The sequence below is a fragment of the Dipteris shenzhenensis genome, chromosome 33, assembly GCF_047967505.1.
Source record: "Dipteris shenzhenensis isolate YYH24624 ecotype China chromosome 33, Dip_SZ_1.0, whole genome shotgun sequence".
NCBI lineage: Eukaryota > Viridiplantae > Streptophyta > Polypodiopsida > Gleicheniales > Dipteridaceae > Dipteris > Dipteris shenzhenensis.
The window spans coordinates 18,806,645-18,823,828 of NC_141628.1; the positions used below are offsets into that span (position 1 = coordinate 18,806,645).

At 40.9% G+C, this 17,184-nt stretch overlaps 1 protein-coding gene across 2 annotated transcripts; it reads left to right on the forward strand.

Moving 5' to 3' along the window:
• The first annotated feature begins 11,899 nt into the window (after positions 1-11,899).
• LOC147879785 (putative glucuronosyltransferase Os01g0926700) lies at positions 11,900-16,820 on the forward strand. Of its 2 annotated transcripts, none has more exons than XM_087371514.1 (4): positions 11,900-12,232; positions 14,266-14,660; positions 14,749-14,990; positions 15,116-16,820. In XM_087371514.1, the coding sequence occupies exons 1-4, from the start codon at positions 12,136-12,138 to the stop codon at positions 15,627-15,629; spliced, it is 1,248 nt and encodes a 415-aa protein (XP_087227640.1). In that variant the 5' UTR covers positions 11,900-12,135; the 3' UTR covers positions 15,630-16,820. The 2 variants fall into 2 exon arrangements, with proteins under 2 accessions (XP_087227640.1, XP_087227641.1); XM_087371515.1 differs by having other exon boundaries at positions 14,272-14,660.
• The last annotated feature ends 364 nt before the right edge of the window (positions 16,821-17,184 follow it).

Consider the following 17,184-nt stretch of genomic DNA (forward strand, 5'->3'; position numbering starts at 1 on the left):
TGACGATGATGACGGATTCGCATACAGATTTATGGTTTGAAAGTTTGAAGCTCGGTACGTTGCCTATCATGTAATGCTCTCGTAGGCGCAGTTATGGTGGAGGTACGAGTGCAAGGACGCCGAGAGTGGCCCCCGCGACTGGCGGAAGAACAAGATCTCCTCTACTTTTGCAGAGAGATATATTATATGTATATCATATATATATCGGCTGGTAGCTTGGAAAAAGAACTTAGAAGCTCACAGATCTACGATCTGCATGTAGCTAGCTTGCTGGAGATCCGGCCCCCAGGCCCCAAATCGACGATGAAAATCTCCCGAACCTAAGAAAATTCATGATCGAAACTTCTTTCCAAATGCCTGTGCAAACGAAGAAGACGGAGTGCCATGCGGCCTGCAGATTTCGATAGAGCTTGAGTAAAAAACTCACTGGATTGCAAACTGCCAACGCCATCGCCAACGTAAATGCGAGAGGTCCCATGGGCGGGGACGGTGAGCGACTGAGCGGCTACCGAGCTTGCGTAGCTCTGTGAGGGCGAACAGGAACAAGTTATATCAAAGAAAAGCGAAAGCGAGGACAGCAGAGCTGCTGTAGATGCGAGAAAAGCTCGCCCACCATGGCTTTGAAAACGAACCCACAACATCCACCAGAAAGTAAAGATGACGGAGACGATTGCGCAAAGCATCATTGACAAGATCTTTGCATTGTCTCTTCTAATGCTAGCATAATTAACATCTAATGCTAGCATTAATTAGTATTTCGCCAAGTCTTCTCATATCTAATGATCGCATCAAATCACGACTTCCCCTATTTTGGCATCTAATATCTAAAGTTCGAAACTTGACATAGATTTCGTTGTCATTTGGGGCACTTCTTTTAGACGACTCAAGCACGACTCCCAACTTGCATGCCATGCCAAAAATGGTGTTTTTCCTCGTTCTCATCGTGCATTTCGGACTAGCTTCGCATCTACCAATTGTAACATCTAGGTTTCTCTTGCACTATCACGTTCATGCAAAGACTGTCTATTGAATGCACATTTATGCTGGTCAGTGAATCGTGGGAATGTCTATGGGGTATTTTCACTCTACTGGCATCAAATGGGCATTTTCGCTTGCATAGCAAGAACGCCATCTTAGTCTATTACCAATGCTTTGATGTAGGGAATGGAGAGAAGAGCCTTTCCTTTTTTCAATATAAATTCAATAATGCCAAGATATTTCAATTCAACCTATATGTTTTCATTTTTTCATGTAGAGTACATATATATGATGTATTTTTTGGTAAATGAATGTAAGATTAAAATACAAAAGTAAAAAAAGGGCATTGGATCATGTCTCTAATATTAAAATCATCGATAATGGATTTTTAAACCTTACATATGAAGCCTCTCATAATCCATTTATGTTCCTCTTCAATTCCCTTGCTCTTGTTGTTGTCCCCTCTACTTGAATTTCATATTTATGTCAATGTAAGGGACATATTGGGGCAATGAAGCAAGAGATAAATAGGTGCACAAGAGTGTAAGATGGCAACCATTCTATGTATGCAAGCACTTGCTTAGAAGATGGTAAAATAAGAGGGAGATAAGCACATAAGGTGGAGGGGAGTTCAGTTTCTTCAATGAACCTAGCAACAAACTTTAAAGGGTGGGCGAGTTTGTGATCTAAGATTTGATATTCAACTGACCACAATTGTGATGTGTGTACCTATTGGAAGAATGGAAGGGAAAGGGGATAAAATTTTGTCAAGGTTTTGCTTCAATTCACTATTCTTGATAGCACCTTCGGTGAAGCATGGTTATGCTAAAATCATCATTACTAGCAGACATAGGAATTCAAAACTAGCACCATTCATCATCTACCATTTCCATGCAGGTGTAGTTTTAGCTAATGCTTGCATATTGGTGGATCTGAATAAACCCTCCTTACATGGGTACTTAGCTAGCTGATTCAACACTTAGTAAAAATAGCATCTTGTGGATAATAGGCTCGATCTACCTTATGAAAGTCATTCATGACCTTGGGAACCTCTTCAAGATTTATACCAATCCAGATCAAGGAAATATCCAACACTATGTAGTGGACTATGAGCTTTCTCCCATTGCTTTCTAAAGAAAGTCCACAACCCTTTTGTTTTAGTGCATTGAAGGGTTTTCTACTATTTTGCTTCTTTGAGCCATATCGATGGATTTCTAAACATGAGAGCTTGTCCTATGCTCCAAAAGTGCTTCCAAGCTTTTCCGATGGTTGTGGGCTTTGAGTCTAGAGTTCTTAGTGCAAGAATATTGAAGCATCATTATCCTCTTGGCATCATCAAAAGACTTTCACAATTCAGGCGATGGTACCTTTCTCTCATATCATGACACTCCTCTCTAATAATTCTTTTCCTCGATCAAGCATCCATTTTTTAGATATATCACAATGGAATCTCTCAATAAAGAAAGTTGAGCATCATGTCATGCAAGAAATAAAAAATACTATGGGTTGATGTGATATTTTTTTTCGGCATATGTTTGGTGCACTATGGTTGTTCACAAGGCATTAGAAGTAGGAGATATGAAACTTGCTTTATATTGTAAGATGCAATTTCAAGCATCTTGCATGTATGTGTTGTCCACCATACTCAATGGATACATAGAGTGTCAGTTTGACATTCTAAGAATATATTAAGCAATCACTAAGTCTTCGATCTAAATACTCTGTAAATAGTTGCCTTGTGCTCTTAGTTCTACTCCCTATAGTCACTTTGGTTCTACATGGTGTAGATATGGTTGTTTCTTGATTCGCTCATTGCGGGGCACTTGCACCAGCACTTTTGAGATGTGCTTGGGTAGGTTCACTACTTGTGCAAGGTGTACACTTAGAGATTGTGATGGAATAAATGGAAGTGGGAGGGAGATGGGATGTTGGATCTTTTTGTATTTTGGGAAAAATAGGTCGTCTTGTATTAAAGCAAAAAAAATAAATTACAAAAACGTCCAACTATAAAGGACAATACTGCCCATGGTGGCCTCCGCTACACTGTAACACTTATAACCATGAAGAGCTTAATTCTAACAAACACTAAGCCACCAATCAGTCTTTTCTACCAACAAATGCACCAAAATCAGAGAGCAATACTATCTCGAGAATACCCATAGTAGCATCCATAAAAAATCCCCACCAGTCAGTCTTTTCTACCAACAAAAGCACCAAAATCAAAGAGCAACACTATCTTCAAAATACCCATAGTAGCATCCATAAAAAATCATACACCAACCCTATGACTAAAGACTAGCTTATTCCTAACACTCCAAATAGCCTGGAAAACTGTAGCATTCTAGCAAGGCCAATAGGCACTCAGAGTTGAGGGGACACTCAGGGGAGGCTCACCGTATCCCCCAGCAACACTAGTTTCCATTTTGGATTCCCTATTGAGCCATCAGACCCTCCTTATAGATTTTGCCAGCCTACTCCAAACCCTTTCAGGTGTGAGCCATCTTCAACACCCTTCTGACAAAGAGGGTAGTGCCCATGAATTGATGCTTATCCACTTAGCTATCCTAACCCTTAAAGATAGCCACATATGGCATCACCTTCCAAAGAAAGAAACTTGCTTTACCAGCGTGACATCCTCTCTAAATATCTTTGATACATACCTTCCACCACTTAGGCAACTGTCTCATTTTCCACTTATCATTAAGATCCTAAAACAAGGACTATCTCTCCATCAACTTCATGTATATTGCCCTACCAATTCCAATTATTCTAACTATTAGAGTGGATACAATTGGACGGCCACCCTTCTGATACATTTGCCAAAACCTCCAAAATCAGCACAGACACCCTGTCATTAAGGTGGAATTGATCCCTGACCCACAATGTTGATTACCAACATGCCCTCCTCACATCCCATGTCTATAGCCTAAGAACATAAGCCCTTCTTTCAATAGACTTGTGGCTCAAGAAGGATCCAACAATGCCAACATACAAACATGCATCTCCCCCTAAACCCACCCTTCCTTTCCCCATTGCATTAACTGGACAATAGGCCTTTCATGCCTCCACTAACCCATCATTCGAATCCAAACTTGCAAGTTTAAGTGGAAACCATGAACAAATGTGATCATACTAAAACATATTCCTCCATTCTCCTACACCTTACCTATGCCTTGCTAAACAAACCAAGTTTGCATAGGCCACCCATGGAGCCTTTAGCTCCCTCCAAATCGGGACGGGAGTGACACTCAAATAGCCATGGGAGACATTTACAAAGGAGCATTGTGGTCCTCCTATCAATGTCCAAGAGCCCCAACCCCCCACAAGACTTGGAAACCTTCACTGTCTCAAAGGGAACATATTGCCATTTTCGTTTCTCTCTCTCCTCCACACATAAGAATGCTCTAAGCATCCTCTCCACATCCTACCAGTGGGATTTCCTAAACCACCACATCGAAGCCAAGTAAGTAGTCGCTGTAGACAAAGCATGCTTAAGAATCCTCACCCTAGCATATGACCCTATGCAAACACCATTTACTAATATCTCGATTTCTATCTAATAGGTATCCTTAAACCTATCAAATCTTTATTTGAGAGTGATATCTATTCCCAATGGTCCCCCCGTATAACTAATTACCATACCCCTTTCCACCCAATTAAGAGCAAAATTTTCCACCCAATTAGATTTGAAACCCAAGTTACTCCTTAATGCAAACCTTTTAGCCCAACTATAGATAGAGTCTGACACTTCACACTATCTATTTGTATATTTTAATCATATAATATTCATAGATAAGGGATTTAAAAAATAGGTTTTGAATGCACATGATATATAGGGTTTATATACAATTACTCCCTTGAGTGTGTTCATGTGATTCCGATGCTTCATTACATGCCTGGGGCAACCATTACATAGCTAAGTAACTATTTCAATCTGATGGTGTTATGGCCATAAAGGCATGTTAGGAGTGGTCTCTAACTAAAGTTTGGACGACGATGCATAGTCGGAGTCAGAGACAAGCGAGAGTTGAATGAACTAGACCTACTAAAAGGATGGTGTGATGGTCCATGCAACTTCTCTTGTGTCACATTTGTCACTTAGGCAAGCATTGTGTGTGCTATTTGCTTCTAGCTCTCTTTTTGCCTCTCATTTACAAGCCCCAATGTTGTCCTTATATTGCATGTCAATATACCATCTATGTTACAATAAGCGAGGACAATATATTTGACAAAATCAAAGTATGGTCCTATCACGATCCCAAATATTCCAAATCTACTCTTTTGAATGTTGTTGAAAGTAACGTCCCTTATTTGACTTACTACAGCTTCTAGGCCTCACCTCAATGTCTCTCCCTTAAAGATCGCAATGCCTTCTTACTCTGCTTTTCTCAACTTTCACCTTAGCCCTCCAAAAGTAAATGTTGACTTCTTCTCCCACCTCTTGACCATTGGGATATTCTTCTTAGATCATAGGAGTCTAGCCTTATGTGATGCCCATATTGAATTCCACTACATTTGCAATGCATTAATATCATCACCAAACAATGGTCTTCTGATACTTTCTCTGGCACATTGTTGACTTGATGCCATCTCATAGATAACTTGCGCATGAAAAAGTTTACGAATTACATGCAATTTTTGCATATTGCAAGCCACAAGATCCATGTGTTAGTGTAAGTCGTGGTGTACAGATGTCTATTGAATGGACATCATGTCCATGGTGTTCAACCACCATACCCAAAATGCTACAACTTAGAATGTGCACATGCATTCATTAGATAATTTACTATAACACTTGGTGACACGTACACATGATTTTATGCATGCGTGACATATGAACACACATAACTATATGAAATGGTGTACAAAAGTAATGCAGAATTGCATGCATGCATGACACAAGTCACATAATGCAAAGGTGCATGCATGACACACAAATCATTTTTATGCATGCATGACACACAAAAGTACATGCACGTATGAATCAAATTTAAGAAACTGTCAAAATGTACATTTGATTTTTTTTATTTAAAAAATACTCCCTTCTTTAAATAGGAGATTCTAGGCCCCTGCACATAAGATTCTGAAGTGGTATTGAATCTATCCCCTTGTCTTGTGGGTACATGAACCGGGAGCTAATCTCTAGGCTAGGCCTTGGGATGGGGCTTGGATTAGAAAGAGAATCAGCTTTCACCCAAAGTAGTGAAAAAGATACAGTGAAATCCTCTTATATTTGTGATGATACTACTATTGCTTTTAGGAAGAAAAGTACTACCAAAATGTATTATCACTAGTAAGATTCATCTCATCAGTGGTACTAAGTTTCCATATAGGTGATGGACTACTGTTAGCATTCTTTTTGCCTACTTTATTGATGGTTTTTATAATGTTATCAGTAATTGTCTGCTTAATACCATTGATAGCAAAAATATTGCACAACAGCATTCGTTTTATCGATAGTACAAGGCATAATACTGATATAAGGCATAGTACCAATGGCAATCACCCAATTTGTGGGTTTTCCAAATTACTATCCATGATTGCTAGGGTGCTTTGCATCGGGTATACATGTGCATGCCTTTTAGAAGACACTTTTTTGTGTACCAGTGTTGCACTTAGACCATGCCATTATCTATCCCTTTTGAGATGGAAAGATCTCAATATCGCAAATGACAGCTTTGTGAATATTACATTGAGAGTATGAATGTAAAATACATATTACATTGAGTACTAGTAGTGCACTCAAAACCATGTCATTCTCTGAATGTAAAATAAATGAAAATTTTCTAAATAGAGTTTATTGATTAGTTGAGCATCACCTCAAAATTTTATCCTACCTTGGGGTGTTGCAAATTTACAACATGTCTATGCAAATCAAAGCCTAAATCTAACAATATATAGTTGTTGATGATTGATCTATTATAGAATAGTAGCTCCTTAGTACTAGTGATCTCTACTTCCTTGAATGAAAAGAGACCCCAACCACCATTGTCATGCAACATTGCATTCTCTTTCAAAATCTTGACAATTGTGATTGGGCCAAGGACGATACATCATACATGAGGCTTAGCAACCATTGCTATCAGTATGTAATACTTGGATGTGGGTTTAAAAGAAATGTAATTTAATTCTAAATGCACAAAGATCTACAAAAGCTCTAGATTTGGACATTTATTAAGAGAAAAGGTTCTCGGACCTACATGTAACTTGGTATTCTACTATTATCCCTTGACCTCATGTGATATATAGGTTTTCTAATAGTAGGAGCCTAGGGTTCCCAATGCCATTATTAAGCCTTCATTGCTAATGTTTCTAACCTTCTACTATATGTTTGATTGCATTTTTGATTATGCACTACTCCTACTATCAAAATTTGACTATGTAATTTTGCATATGCCTTGCTATTACTATCAAACTTTGGCCATTTTTTTAATTGAGGTAATGTTTTGCTAAAAGGCTATTTTCTTGTGCCTTGGAACCACGTGACTTAGATTGAAGGAGAGACAATGGATGTGGCATATGAATGAGTCTTTGGTAATGTCCTCCATATAACTTGTGTTTGACCACCAATTACAATCATAGAATATAGCTTTAATACTAATATGCAAATCTTTGTATATAGCTAATAGAGCATGAGAGTGATTGAGCATTGAGCTAGCTAGTCTGAGTTAGATCAAATGTGAGTTTCTTTGCTCATCATAAAGAGTTCTTATAAATTATCAAGCCTAAGAGTCATTTAGCTCATGGCTAAATACTTTCATCGAAATAGCCATGTAGAAGTCTGGGGGATGCTAGGTGTCCCATGATACTTAAGTTCAATGCAATCTTTCCTTTTTTATCTTAACAACATGCAATTCCTCCCTATAACGGGAGCAAATAGGGACTCCCAGTTAATGAAAAATGGTATTAGTGAAAGAGGGTGAAAAGGGGAGGGGGGAAAGGAGGGATAAATGGGAGGAGGCATGATTTGCCATGTGTCCCATCTTCGCCCTTCTCAACTTCTTTGCACCGCCTCTCTTCGCTTATAAGTCGATGCGCCTCTACCTTTTGCTGCCTTCCATGATCTACACCTGTCAACTTCCGTCCACAATCTGTGTCCCTCTCCATGGGAGCCATTAGAGCAGACCCTTCCTTCCCGCATGGCAAGTTGCCTACCCCTCGCATCCACTTGCCTTTGCCTCAATCTGCCTCTAGCCACAATCTACGTCGCAACTACTCGCCCATCCCAGATGCATTGATCTGCATCTCTCTCTCTCTCTCTCTCATAAGCCATGATGTCCCGCTGCTTAATGGAATAAATTTTGTCTCTTCCTCTCTCTCACTAGCTATGACGTGCCATGTTGATGCAATGCCAATACGAAATGCATAGTTGATTAGATCACAAAAATGCAATCCCATTGCAAAAAATCCAAAATGAATCCGAGATCTATCTGAGTGTTGACTTAGCAATTTTTTAATTAAGTGGACCCATTAGGACCAATCCTGTGAGATTAGTTTTCTTTAACAAAATATATGTATAGATTTGTCTTATTTTCATTTTTCTATAATATTTACATCAAGTTATTAATGGAATGTTATGTATATGTTAACACAAATGCAAATCAAGTATTACCTCTAAGAATGACTCGTTTGGAGACTTGGCATGTTTCCTATTTGAATTCTTTAAAAACCTATTCTTATATTAAGGGATGCATTCACTTTGCTCTAGGCCTCAGTAAAGAACTTACATAACGAATTTACTATTCCCTTGAGACAAAAAATGCAATCATCACCTTAGATGCCCCTAAATTGAATATATTTTTGTATGAGAAATTGACTCAAGAAGTATCAAATATGCACTTGAATAAAAACCCACTTAGCATAATTGAAACTATCCTCATCACCTAGCATATTGAATGAGTACATAAATGGGTCCTTAAATCTTAAAATTTATGTTAACACTGATATTTTGAAAAAAACTTGCATGCAATAAAATTTTCAATTGCGGATGTTCAGTAAACATGAATAAAAATACCAATATTTCAATAGTCATGGAAGATACATACTCTAGTGAACATAAACTTTATTGAAAGGTGCTTTAGTAAGGCTTTGGTGATCAAATTTTCATTGTGCCCCTAGATACCAGTAGTCACCCTTAAAGGCATGCTCCTATCACGTATGTTGAAGAACCTATTATAAAATCCCTCGTACTCAATTGTAGAGATTTTATGAACCCCTAGTGTATCAAAGCTTCTTAATAGAAAGGGTCCATTGTATGTAAGCATTTAGCCTTATGAATTTAACATATCTCATCTAGACAATATTTCAAAGAGGCCTATCTAAAAGCCTCTTGACTTGAATGTATACTTTAGTATAATGTATACTAAAAATTTTCCTCTCCATCAATTCACGTGATATGATACATAAATGATGAGTGACAACACGTGACCCAAGATAGGATTCATTATTGAAGAAAATTGGAAATTTTATTTAACACTTGAAGTGGACTTGTCATCATTTCTTATCCTATGCTTGGGTTAGATTGTTAACTTGTGCATCCTAACACCATTACTATAGCTTCATGTTTTGTTAATTATTTAGTTCCCCATGGATTACCCTCCTTTTCCCCTACAAACCCTTTCAAATCTTAGCCCATCAATTTAGCATTGGCCTTCAATATAGGATACTTTTGTTTTCTTTTGAAATGGTGGAGTGCTTTGTATTCTTGAATCAATTTTTTTGCGATTGTTGATTCTCAATGGGAAATCCTTCTAAAATTGTTTTATGGTTGCGTGGTATTTTAGCATAATGAATAAGATAAATCCCAAATGTCCTTGCAAATAGACTATTTAGTTGACCAGAGGTGTTCCACACACAAATGTAAGAGAGTCTCTCCTAAGAAGACCTCGTGCATTTTTGGAGTGGTGAGCTACATGAGGGTGATAGTATAGGAGTGCATGATGGCAATAATATGCTTGTAGACATGACATCTTAGCGAGAGGAAGCAAGAGGGGGACATGAGGGTAATAATTTAGGAGTGCACGATGACAATAATATGCTCAAGAACAAAGATCTCATTGAGAGAAAGGCAGGGAAAATAATACACATAAGGCTTGTTGCAAGGTCCTAATAGGATAGTTGCCAAGTAATAAGATAGTTGAGAGGTTGGTTTTCAAGATAGAAGGGACTTTGAATGGGCAGGTGGGGTGGTACAATCTTGGATAAGAGGAGGGGGCATGTGGAATGCTAAATGCTCATCATGTGTGTGGTACAATCTTCAATAGGAGGGGGGGCATCTAGAATGGTGACGAGAAGGTGGAAAGGTGAAACCATATGTTGCACGGGATGAAAAGTGCCAAGGTGTAAGCATGAGTTTACCCCAAGCTTTGCTTAGAAGGTGAGAGATTGGTGTCTAATGCCTTCGAGTGTTGAACAAGAGAAGAAGTGAGTCAATGTCTCTCCACTTGTGCTAAGGGAATCTGGGAGGGGGTGATCGAGTCTTAGGAATAAGCAATTGACTAAGTAGAACAACATAAGAAGTGATTCAATGTCTCTCCACTTGTGTTAAGGGAATCTGGGAGGGGGTGACCGAGTCTTAGGAATAAGCAATCGATTGAGTAGAACAACATAAGAAGTGATTCAATGTCTCTCCACTTGTGTTACGGGAATCTGGGAGGGGGTGACCGAGTCTTAGGAATAAGCAATCGACTGAGTAGAACAACATAAGAAGTGATTCAATGTCTCTCCACTTGTGTTGAGGGAATCTGGGAGGGGGTGACCGATTCTTAGGAATAAGCAATCGATTGAGTAGAACAACATAAGAAGTGATTCAATGTCTCTCCACTTGTGTTACGGGAATCTGGGAGGGGGTGACCGAGTCTTAGGAATAAGCAATCGACTGAGTAGAACAACATAAGAAGTGATTCAATGTCTCTCCAGTTGTGTTAAGGGAATCTAGGAGGGGGTGACCGAGTCGTAGGAATAAGCAATCGACTGAGTACTTTGCTACCTCCTAATAGAAGCAATAGAGTGAGAATTGCTTAGACTTTGTCACACGGTACTCATCAGTCAAGATCAAGCTGTCATTGTGAGCTCTTTCTTTGACACTCTCCACGTTTTTTCTTTTTTGTATGATATGGGTTCTTGAGTTGAGAATGTCCATGTTTGTTTAAAGATTTAAAATATATTTCCCTTGGAAAGAAAGGGGTCCCCTCTCTCTCTCTCACACACACACACACACACGGGCGAAAATCTCTCTCTCTCTCTCTCTCACACACACACACACACAAACTCTCTCTCTCTCTCTCTCTCTCATGGTTGCTCACGCTCGCACCCGTCCGCACACATACACACACACACACACACACACATTTTTGTCAGGTAAAAGCACGTGTGTGCACATGCACACACACACACACATGCACACACGTGCATGCACATACATACACATTTTTGTCAAGTAAAAGCACGTGTGTGCGCACACGTGCACATGCACACACACATGCATGCATGTGTGTGCACGTACATACACACACACAACTCACTTACTCTCTTTATGGAGAGACACACACACACACACTCACTCTCTCTCTTTATGGAGACACACACAAACACACCTTTTTTTCCCCTTTTTCATTGGAAAGCTCCCTCCCTCTCTCTCTCTCTCTCACTCACTCACTCACTAACTCACACAAAAGCTCAAACCTTTGTGGGGGGTAAATCTATTGCCTCTGCCTCTCCCTCTCCCTCTCTCTCGATATCTCTCACACACACACACACACATGAGCTAGAGTCCTATCTCTTTCTTGAGTGTAGGCTGTGTCTCTTTCTCTCTCTCTCTCTCTTTCTGAGGGCCTATTTGAGTGTGCGATCAAAATGTGAGGACTTAGAGTGCCATAGGCAAGAAGGGCAAGGATTGTGGGCAGTGTTGTTTGGAGGGGGTCTATGGAAGGCTAACTTGGAGCTCCACCACCGACACTCTGCAAAATGCCTCTTCTTCTTCTTCTTCTTCATTGCAATTCAAAAGCTTGAATCTGTGATTGATTCTGTCTCTTAAGCTCCTCCATCGCCATCGCTCTCAGTTTTCATCGCCATAGCTCTGAGTTTCCATCGCCATAGCTCTGATTTTTCGCCTGCTTCTTCGTCCCATTCCTCTCACCTCCCATCGCCTCTGCTATTATGAAGAATCATCAACGCTGTAGCCACCTCCTCTTCATCTTCTTGCTCGCCGCCTTCGGCATTCGGGCTTTCGTTGCTCCTCCAGCGCGCTCCATCGGTATGCCCCTTTCTTTCTCCCCGGTTTCTGGCTCTTCCCCCCCGCGGATCGCTCGCTCCATCGCCGCATCTTCGATTCAAAATCGCGTTTTCCGTCCAAAATCTACGTTACTTTCTCCATTTCCGTCGAAAATCGTCGTTCGCAGCAACCTCATCAAGTCTGTCCTCGATTCAATCCACGTTACTGTGCGGTAGGTAAGGTAGATGTGAATTGCGGATTCTCATTGCGATATCACGCTGTATTTGGTGAGTGGTGGCGCGATTCTTGTTGCGAACAACCTGATGGATGGTCGCAATGCCAATCACATCGAGGCGCGCTGTGGGAGAATAGTTCAAAGCGCCACCAAAAACTTCCATACCTTGGAATTCGTCTCTCCACAGCTTTTCATCGAAGCCCGCTTCATCTTGAAGTAACCAAAATCGTTTCTTATGCCTCAAAGGCTGCACGGAGGCGATATCCAATCGTCCCCGCCACTCCCTTGTCGGCATAGCTCTTTCTCCTTCTGTCACCCAATTCATTTCTCTGCGCTGCGATTGCGCTTTCTGGCGCGAACTTTATTATAGAATGCTTAAGCTTTTCTGCAAATTCATTCTTAAAGAAAGCTTTGGATTCTTCGTCTTCCGAGATCAGATTTGGCATATTTCCTCCGCGAAAGAAGTTTCCACTCGCCATATTTCCTTTCACTGTGCAGCTATATTCTGACGTGATGTTTAAAGTTAGACGTCCACTCGAAAGGATTACCTGGACGTTCTTGTGCCGGGTGTTCAACTCCTTTCCGCACAACGGCCTCTCTTTCCAACCGAAAGTGCTTTCGTCTCTTTCGGCCAAATTTCTGGCTTGCCTTATTGGGCAGATCGCATTCTCGCCAAACCAAAAGCCTTAAATCCTCTGCTTCGTCATTTTGTTTCCAAAGCAGATTGATCGGGTGGTATAAGGCTAGATACGTGCATTGTAGATATGGAAACGTCCCCGTCTGTCCGCCTACTGTATGGACGATAGACTTCGAGGGGCCGCATTCAGACAGATTGCCTTCAACTCTTCCTGTTGTGTGTTCGATTCGCTCCCAACTCTTCGTTCTTTTGAGCCTATGTTGAGTCTTGACGCTAATAAAACAAATCGCGCATCTGTGACGATTCCTTTTGGTCGTGAACCCAGAAATTTGAAGAAAATTCTGCACCCAACTGCGTGTGAGAAGGACCCATTTGTCTCAAAAACAGAGGTCTATTGAGTGAATTATGTGACGCGTATCATCCAAAGGGGGCGACTCAAGGAAAATTTGAACATTTGGACAGATGAGATTTTAGTAATGGTAGGCTTGGGGGATCCTGAGGAGAAGTGTCTTGGGAACGGATGAAGTGGGCATCTTGGGTAACACTTGATCAAGAAGCCTGGTAGTAATGGCAGTAGCATACTTCTGTTGCTTGGCTTGGGCGATTCTACTTGGATGAAATGGGCATCTTGGGTAACCTCTTGATCATGCAGCCTGATAATAACAGCAATGTGTCCACATGCCTTTTGGAATGGTTGGAACAAACAAGAGCTCGTTGCCTACCTTGTTTTTTTTCTGGCATTACCAGACTTCCTACCACTTTTCCAATGACCTTTCCTAAAAAAACCCTGCTCAAGCCAATCATAGTTGACAATTATATGCCCTGTCATTGGAGTTCTTCCGCTATATTTTGAGATTATCCCAAACGTACAACAGACCATTATTCTACTTATACTCAGAATAAGTAATGTCTTTTAGGAATCTGCCTTTCTTGAAGGGCAATGCCACTCTCAAGACATCCCATCAAGAAACAAACTGTCCCTAATTATCCTTAAGCTGCTCTGAATAGAAACCAAGCTCTGAAGGACGCTAATTCGTGTTTGCAATGCGCTCTCATGTCCAATAGTTTGCAGATATTGGAGAAATTTGCACGGATTTGTTTATTCATACTCAGTAAAAAATGCTTCTGAAGTGGTTGTGTTCTTATTGATTTTGAAGACAAATGCCTTTTGGCAAGCGAACTAAGAGAACTTTCTTCCGTCAGTGGCAGGTCTTGGGAATCAGATACTTGACGATGATCCCCGCAATAGATTGAAGGTGTACGTCTATGATTTGCCAAGCAAATACAATAAAAAAGTTGTGCAAAGGGATTTTCGCTGTCTGTCGCACATGTTTGCGACCGAGATTCACATGCATTTGTATTTGCTCTCAAGCCCGATTCGTACATTCAATCCGGATGAAGCAGATTGGTTTTTTACCCCAGTTTATACCAACTGTGATCTTACAAAGAATGGCCTGCCCTTAATTAACAAGGCGCCTCGCATGATGAGGAGTGCCATTGAGTACATAGCAACTCGATGGCCTTATTGGAATCGCACCGAAGGAGCCGATCATTTCTTTGTTGTCCCGCATGATTTTGGTGCTTGCTTCCATTATCAGGTAAGCTTGCTTAATTGCAAAAGGACCATCGTGGTTGCCCCTAAACTCCTGGCATTTGCCTAATGCGTCCTTTTCTTGCATCAAACAGGAGAAAAAGGCTATCGAGCGAGGTATCCTTCCTCTGCTCCAGCGCGCAACACTCATACAAACATTTGGGCAGAGGAATCATTCTTGTCTGAAGAATGGATCAGTTATTATACCTCCGTATGTGTCTCCTAAAAAGATTTCGAATCATACAGTTCCGTTGGACACACCACGATCGATATTTGCATATTTCCGGGGTGTGTTTTACGATGTAGAAAATGATCCCAAAGGGGGTTACTACGCTCGGTAAGAGGATCCTCACAATCTCCACAGATTGATCGCAATTGCTACTAGTACTGCACTCGAGTTTATCAGCTTAGGATGTTCTGAAACCGAGACAAATCATTGATTCTCTCTCTCTTTTCGTGCAGGGGTGTGCGCGCATCGATTTGGGAAAACTTCAAGAACAATCCTTTGTTCGATATCTCATGGGAGCACCCACCCACGTACTATGAAGATATGCAGCGGTCCATCTTTTGTTTATGCCCTCTGGGATGGGCACCTTGGAGCCCTCGCATCGTCGAAGCTGTGGCTTTTGGCTGCATTCCGGTAATCATCGCCGATGAAATCGTGCTGCCCTTTGCGGACGTGATCCCTTGGGACGACATTGCTGTGTTCGTTGCTGAGAAGAGCGTTCCGAGACTCGATTCAATTCTGACGTCCATTCCTTGGGAAGCGATTGCAAGGAAGCAGGAAATACTGGCCGATCCCAAAATCAGGCAAGCGATGCTATTTCCTCGACCAGAGAGAGCGGGGGATGCGTTCCATCAGGTGATGAACGCATTGGCAAGGAAGCTACCTCACGACAGGCGAATATATGTGGAGCCTGGGGAACAAATTTTGAATTGGACAGCTGGGCAAGCTGGAGATTTCAGGCGATGGTAGCTGCAAGGAGACAGCCATAACCGCCAGCAAGTGAGCTCTGCAGCTTTGCTCGCCATGAATGGTCTCGCAATCTCTGATCTTCCCTCATCCTGTATACTAAACCGTAGCTGCTGTGCAATCTCCCATCTCCTCTTCTTCCTGTATACTAATCTGTTTGTATAGAAATTCACAACTGCACATAGAATTCTCCCACTCCGAATTCTGAGTTCTGTCACAACCATCTTCAATCAATTTTGCTGATTTTTTCAAGCTTCCCTCCTCCAGTCTAGCTTTCCAACGCAGCAAATTAGCTGAATTTTCTGCCACAACCATCCATTCAAGTTTTCCAATGCTTTATTGCAGCAAATCATCTGAATTTGTTCAGCCACCATTCAAGCTTTTCTTTGCTGATTTATGTGAAAGCCCGAAGGGTCCTTTATCCTGGCTTCCTTGCAGCAAATTATGTGAAGGTAATTGGACACAACCATAAGTTGTCCTTTGCCTCTCTACAAGCTTCCCTTGCAGCAAATTACTAGCTTCTTTGCAAGAGACTTGTACCCAGGTTTTCCCGCAGCAGCTGTATGAAACTATTTGCCCTCTACCATTTTCTCTTCAACCTTTCCATCGCTGGAGGCTCAAGCATCCAAACTGCCTGTTATGATAAGTTATTCAAGTCCTTCCTTTCAAATTTCTCCTCCCAGGAGTTTGCTGCTTTATCCCTTGCAGCCTCTCTCCTCCTCTCTTGAAGCTCATCTCTTCCCTAAACTTATTGCTTTTCTTTGCTGTATCCCTTGCAGCCCATCATGCATGGTAGATGACTCTATGCTACTATTATGGCTCAAGCAAATGTTTTGCTTACTGGCATGTCTCGAAGCTTTAGTTCTGCTATGGCTAGACACTCTGGCCCGAGTTCTTGTGACTCCTTGTCACTGTCCTCATTGATATTTTTCAGCTTCACTCAATTGTCCCATGTTTCCCAAGACGTGCAAATCTTGCACATAGCTCAATGCTACAGGGCAAGATATTCTTTCTTCTAAGAGCTGACAAGGCTATCTGTTTTCCACCTTTTCATATCTTTGGTGGAATGAGATTCTTTATGTATGAATAAGGTATTACTTGTTAAATGTATTTCTGGAATTTCACGGTTTTATCATACCTCTTGCAAAAATAATCTTGCTTTAGTTCCAAAAAGGTGATGAAATTGGTGGTGGAAATGGGAAGGAGATTCTTTATGTATACATATGTTATTACTTGCGACATTTGTGGAGTTTCATGGTTCTATCATACGTTTCCACCAATGTGTATGCATCAATGATGCAAAATTGATCTTGCTTCAGTTCAAAAAGATAATAAATTTTGGTTTACAACTCCTAGTTTAAGTACTTAAATGTGACATTCTGGCATAGCATGATTTGATTAACTTGTCAAGATTTTCACAAGTACTAAACAAGGGAAGAGCTTCTGTGGCAACACACATTGGTTGTTGGTTGAAAAGGTTCGAGAGCTTAGTGCTCTGTAAGTTCACATTCTCGTATAGGATCCCTTTTCCCTGCTTGCATGGCAATTTCAGAGCACT

What these genes read in the sequence shown, in the direction of transcription:
- LOC147879785 (XM_087371514.1), top strand. Translation starts at nt 12,136, where the DNA reads ATGAAGAATCATCAACGCTGTAGCCACCTCCTCTTCATCTTCTTGCTC. An exon ending in TCCTCCAGCGCGCTCCATCG is followed by an intron (nt 12,233 to 14,265) that starts GTATGCCCCTTT and finishes TTCTTCCGTCAG; the next exon opens with TGGCAGGTCTTGGGAATCAG. An exon ending in GTGCTTGCTTCCATTATCAG is followed by an intron (nt 14,661 to 14,748) that starts GTAAGCTTGCTT and finishes TGCATCAAACAG; the next exon opens with GAGAAAAAGGCTATCGAGCG.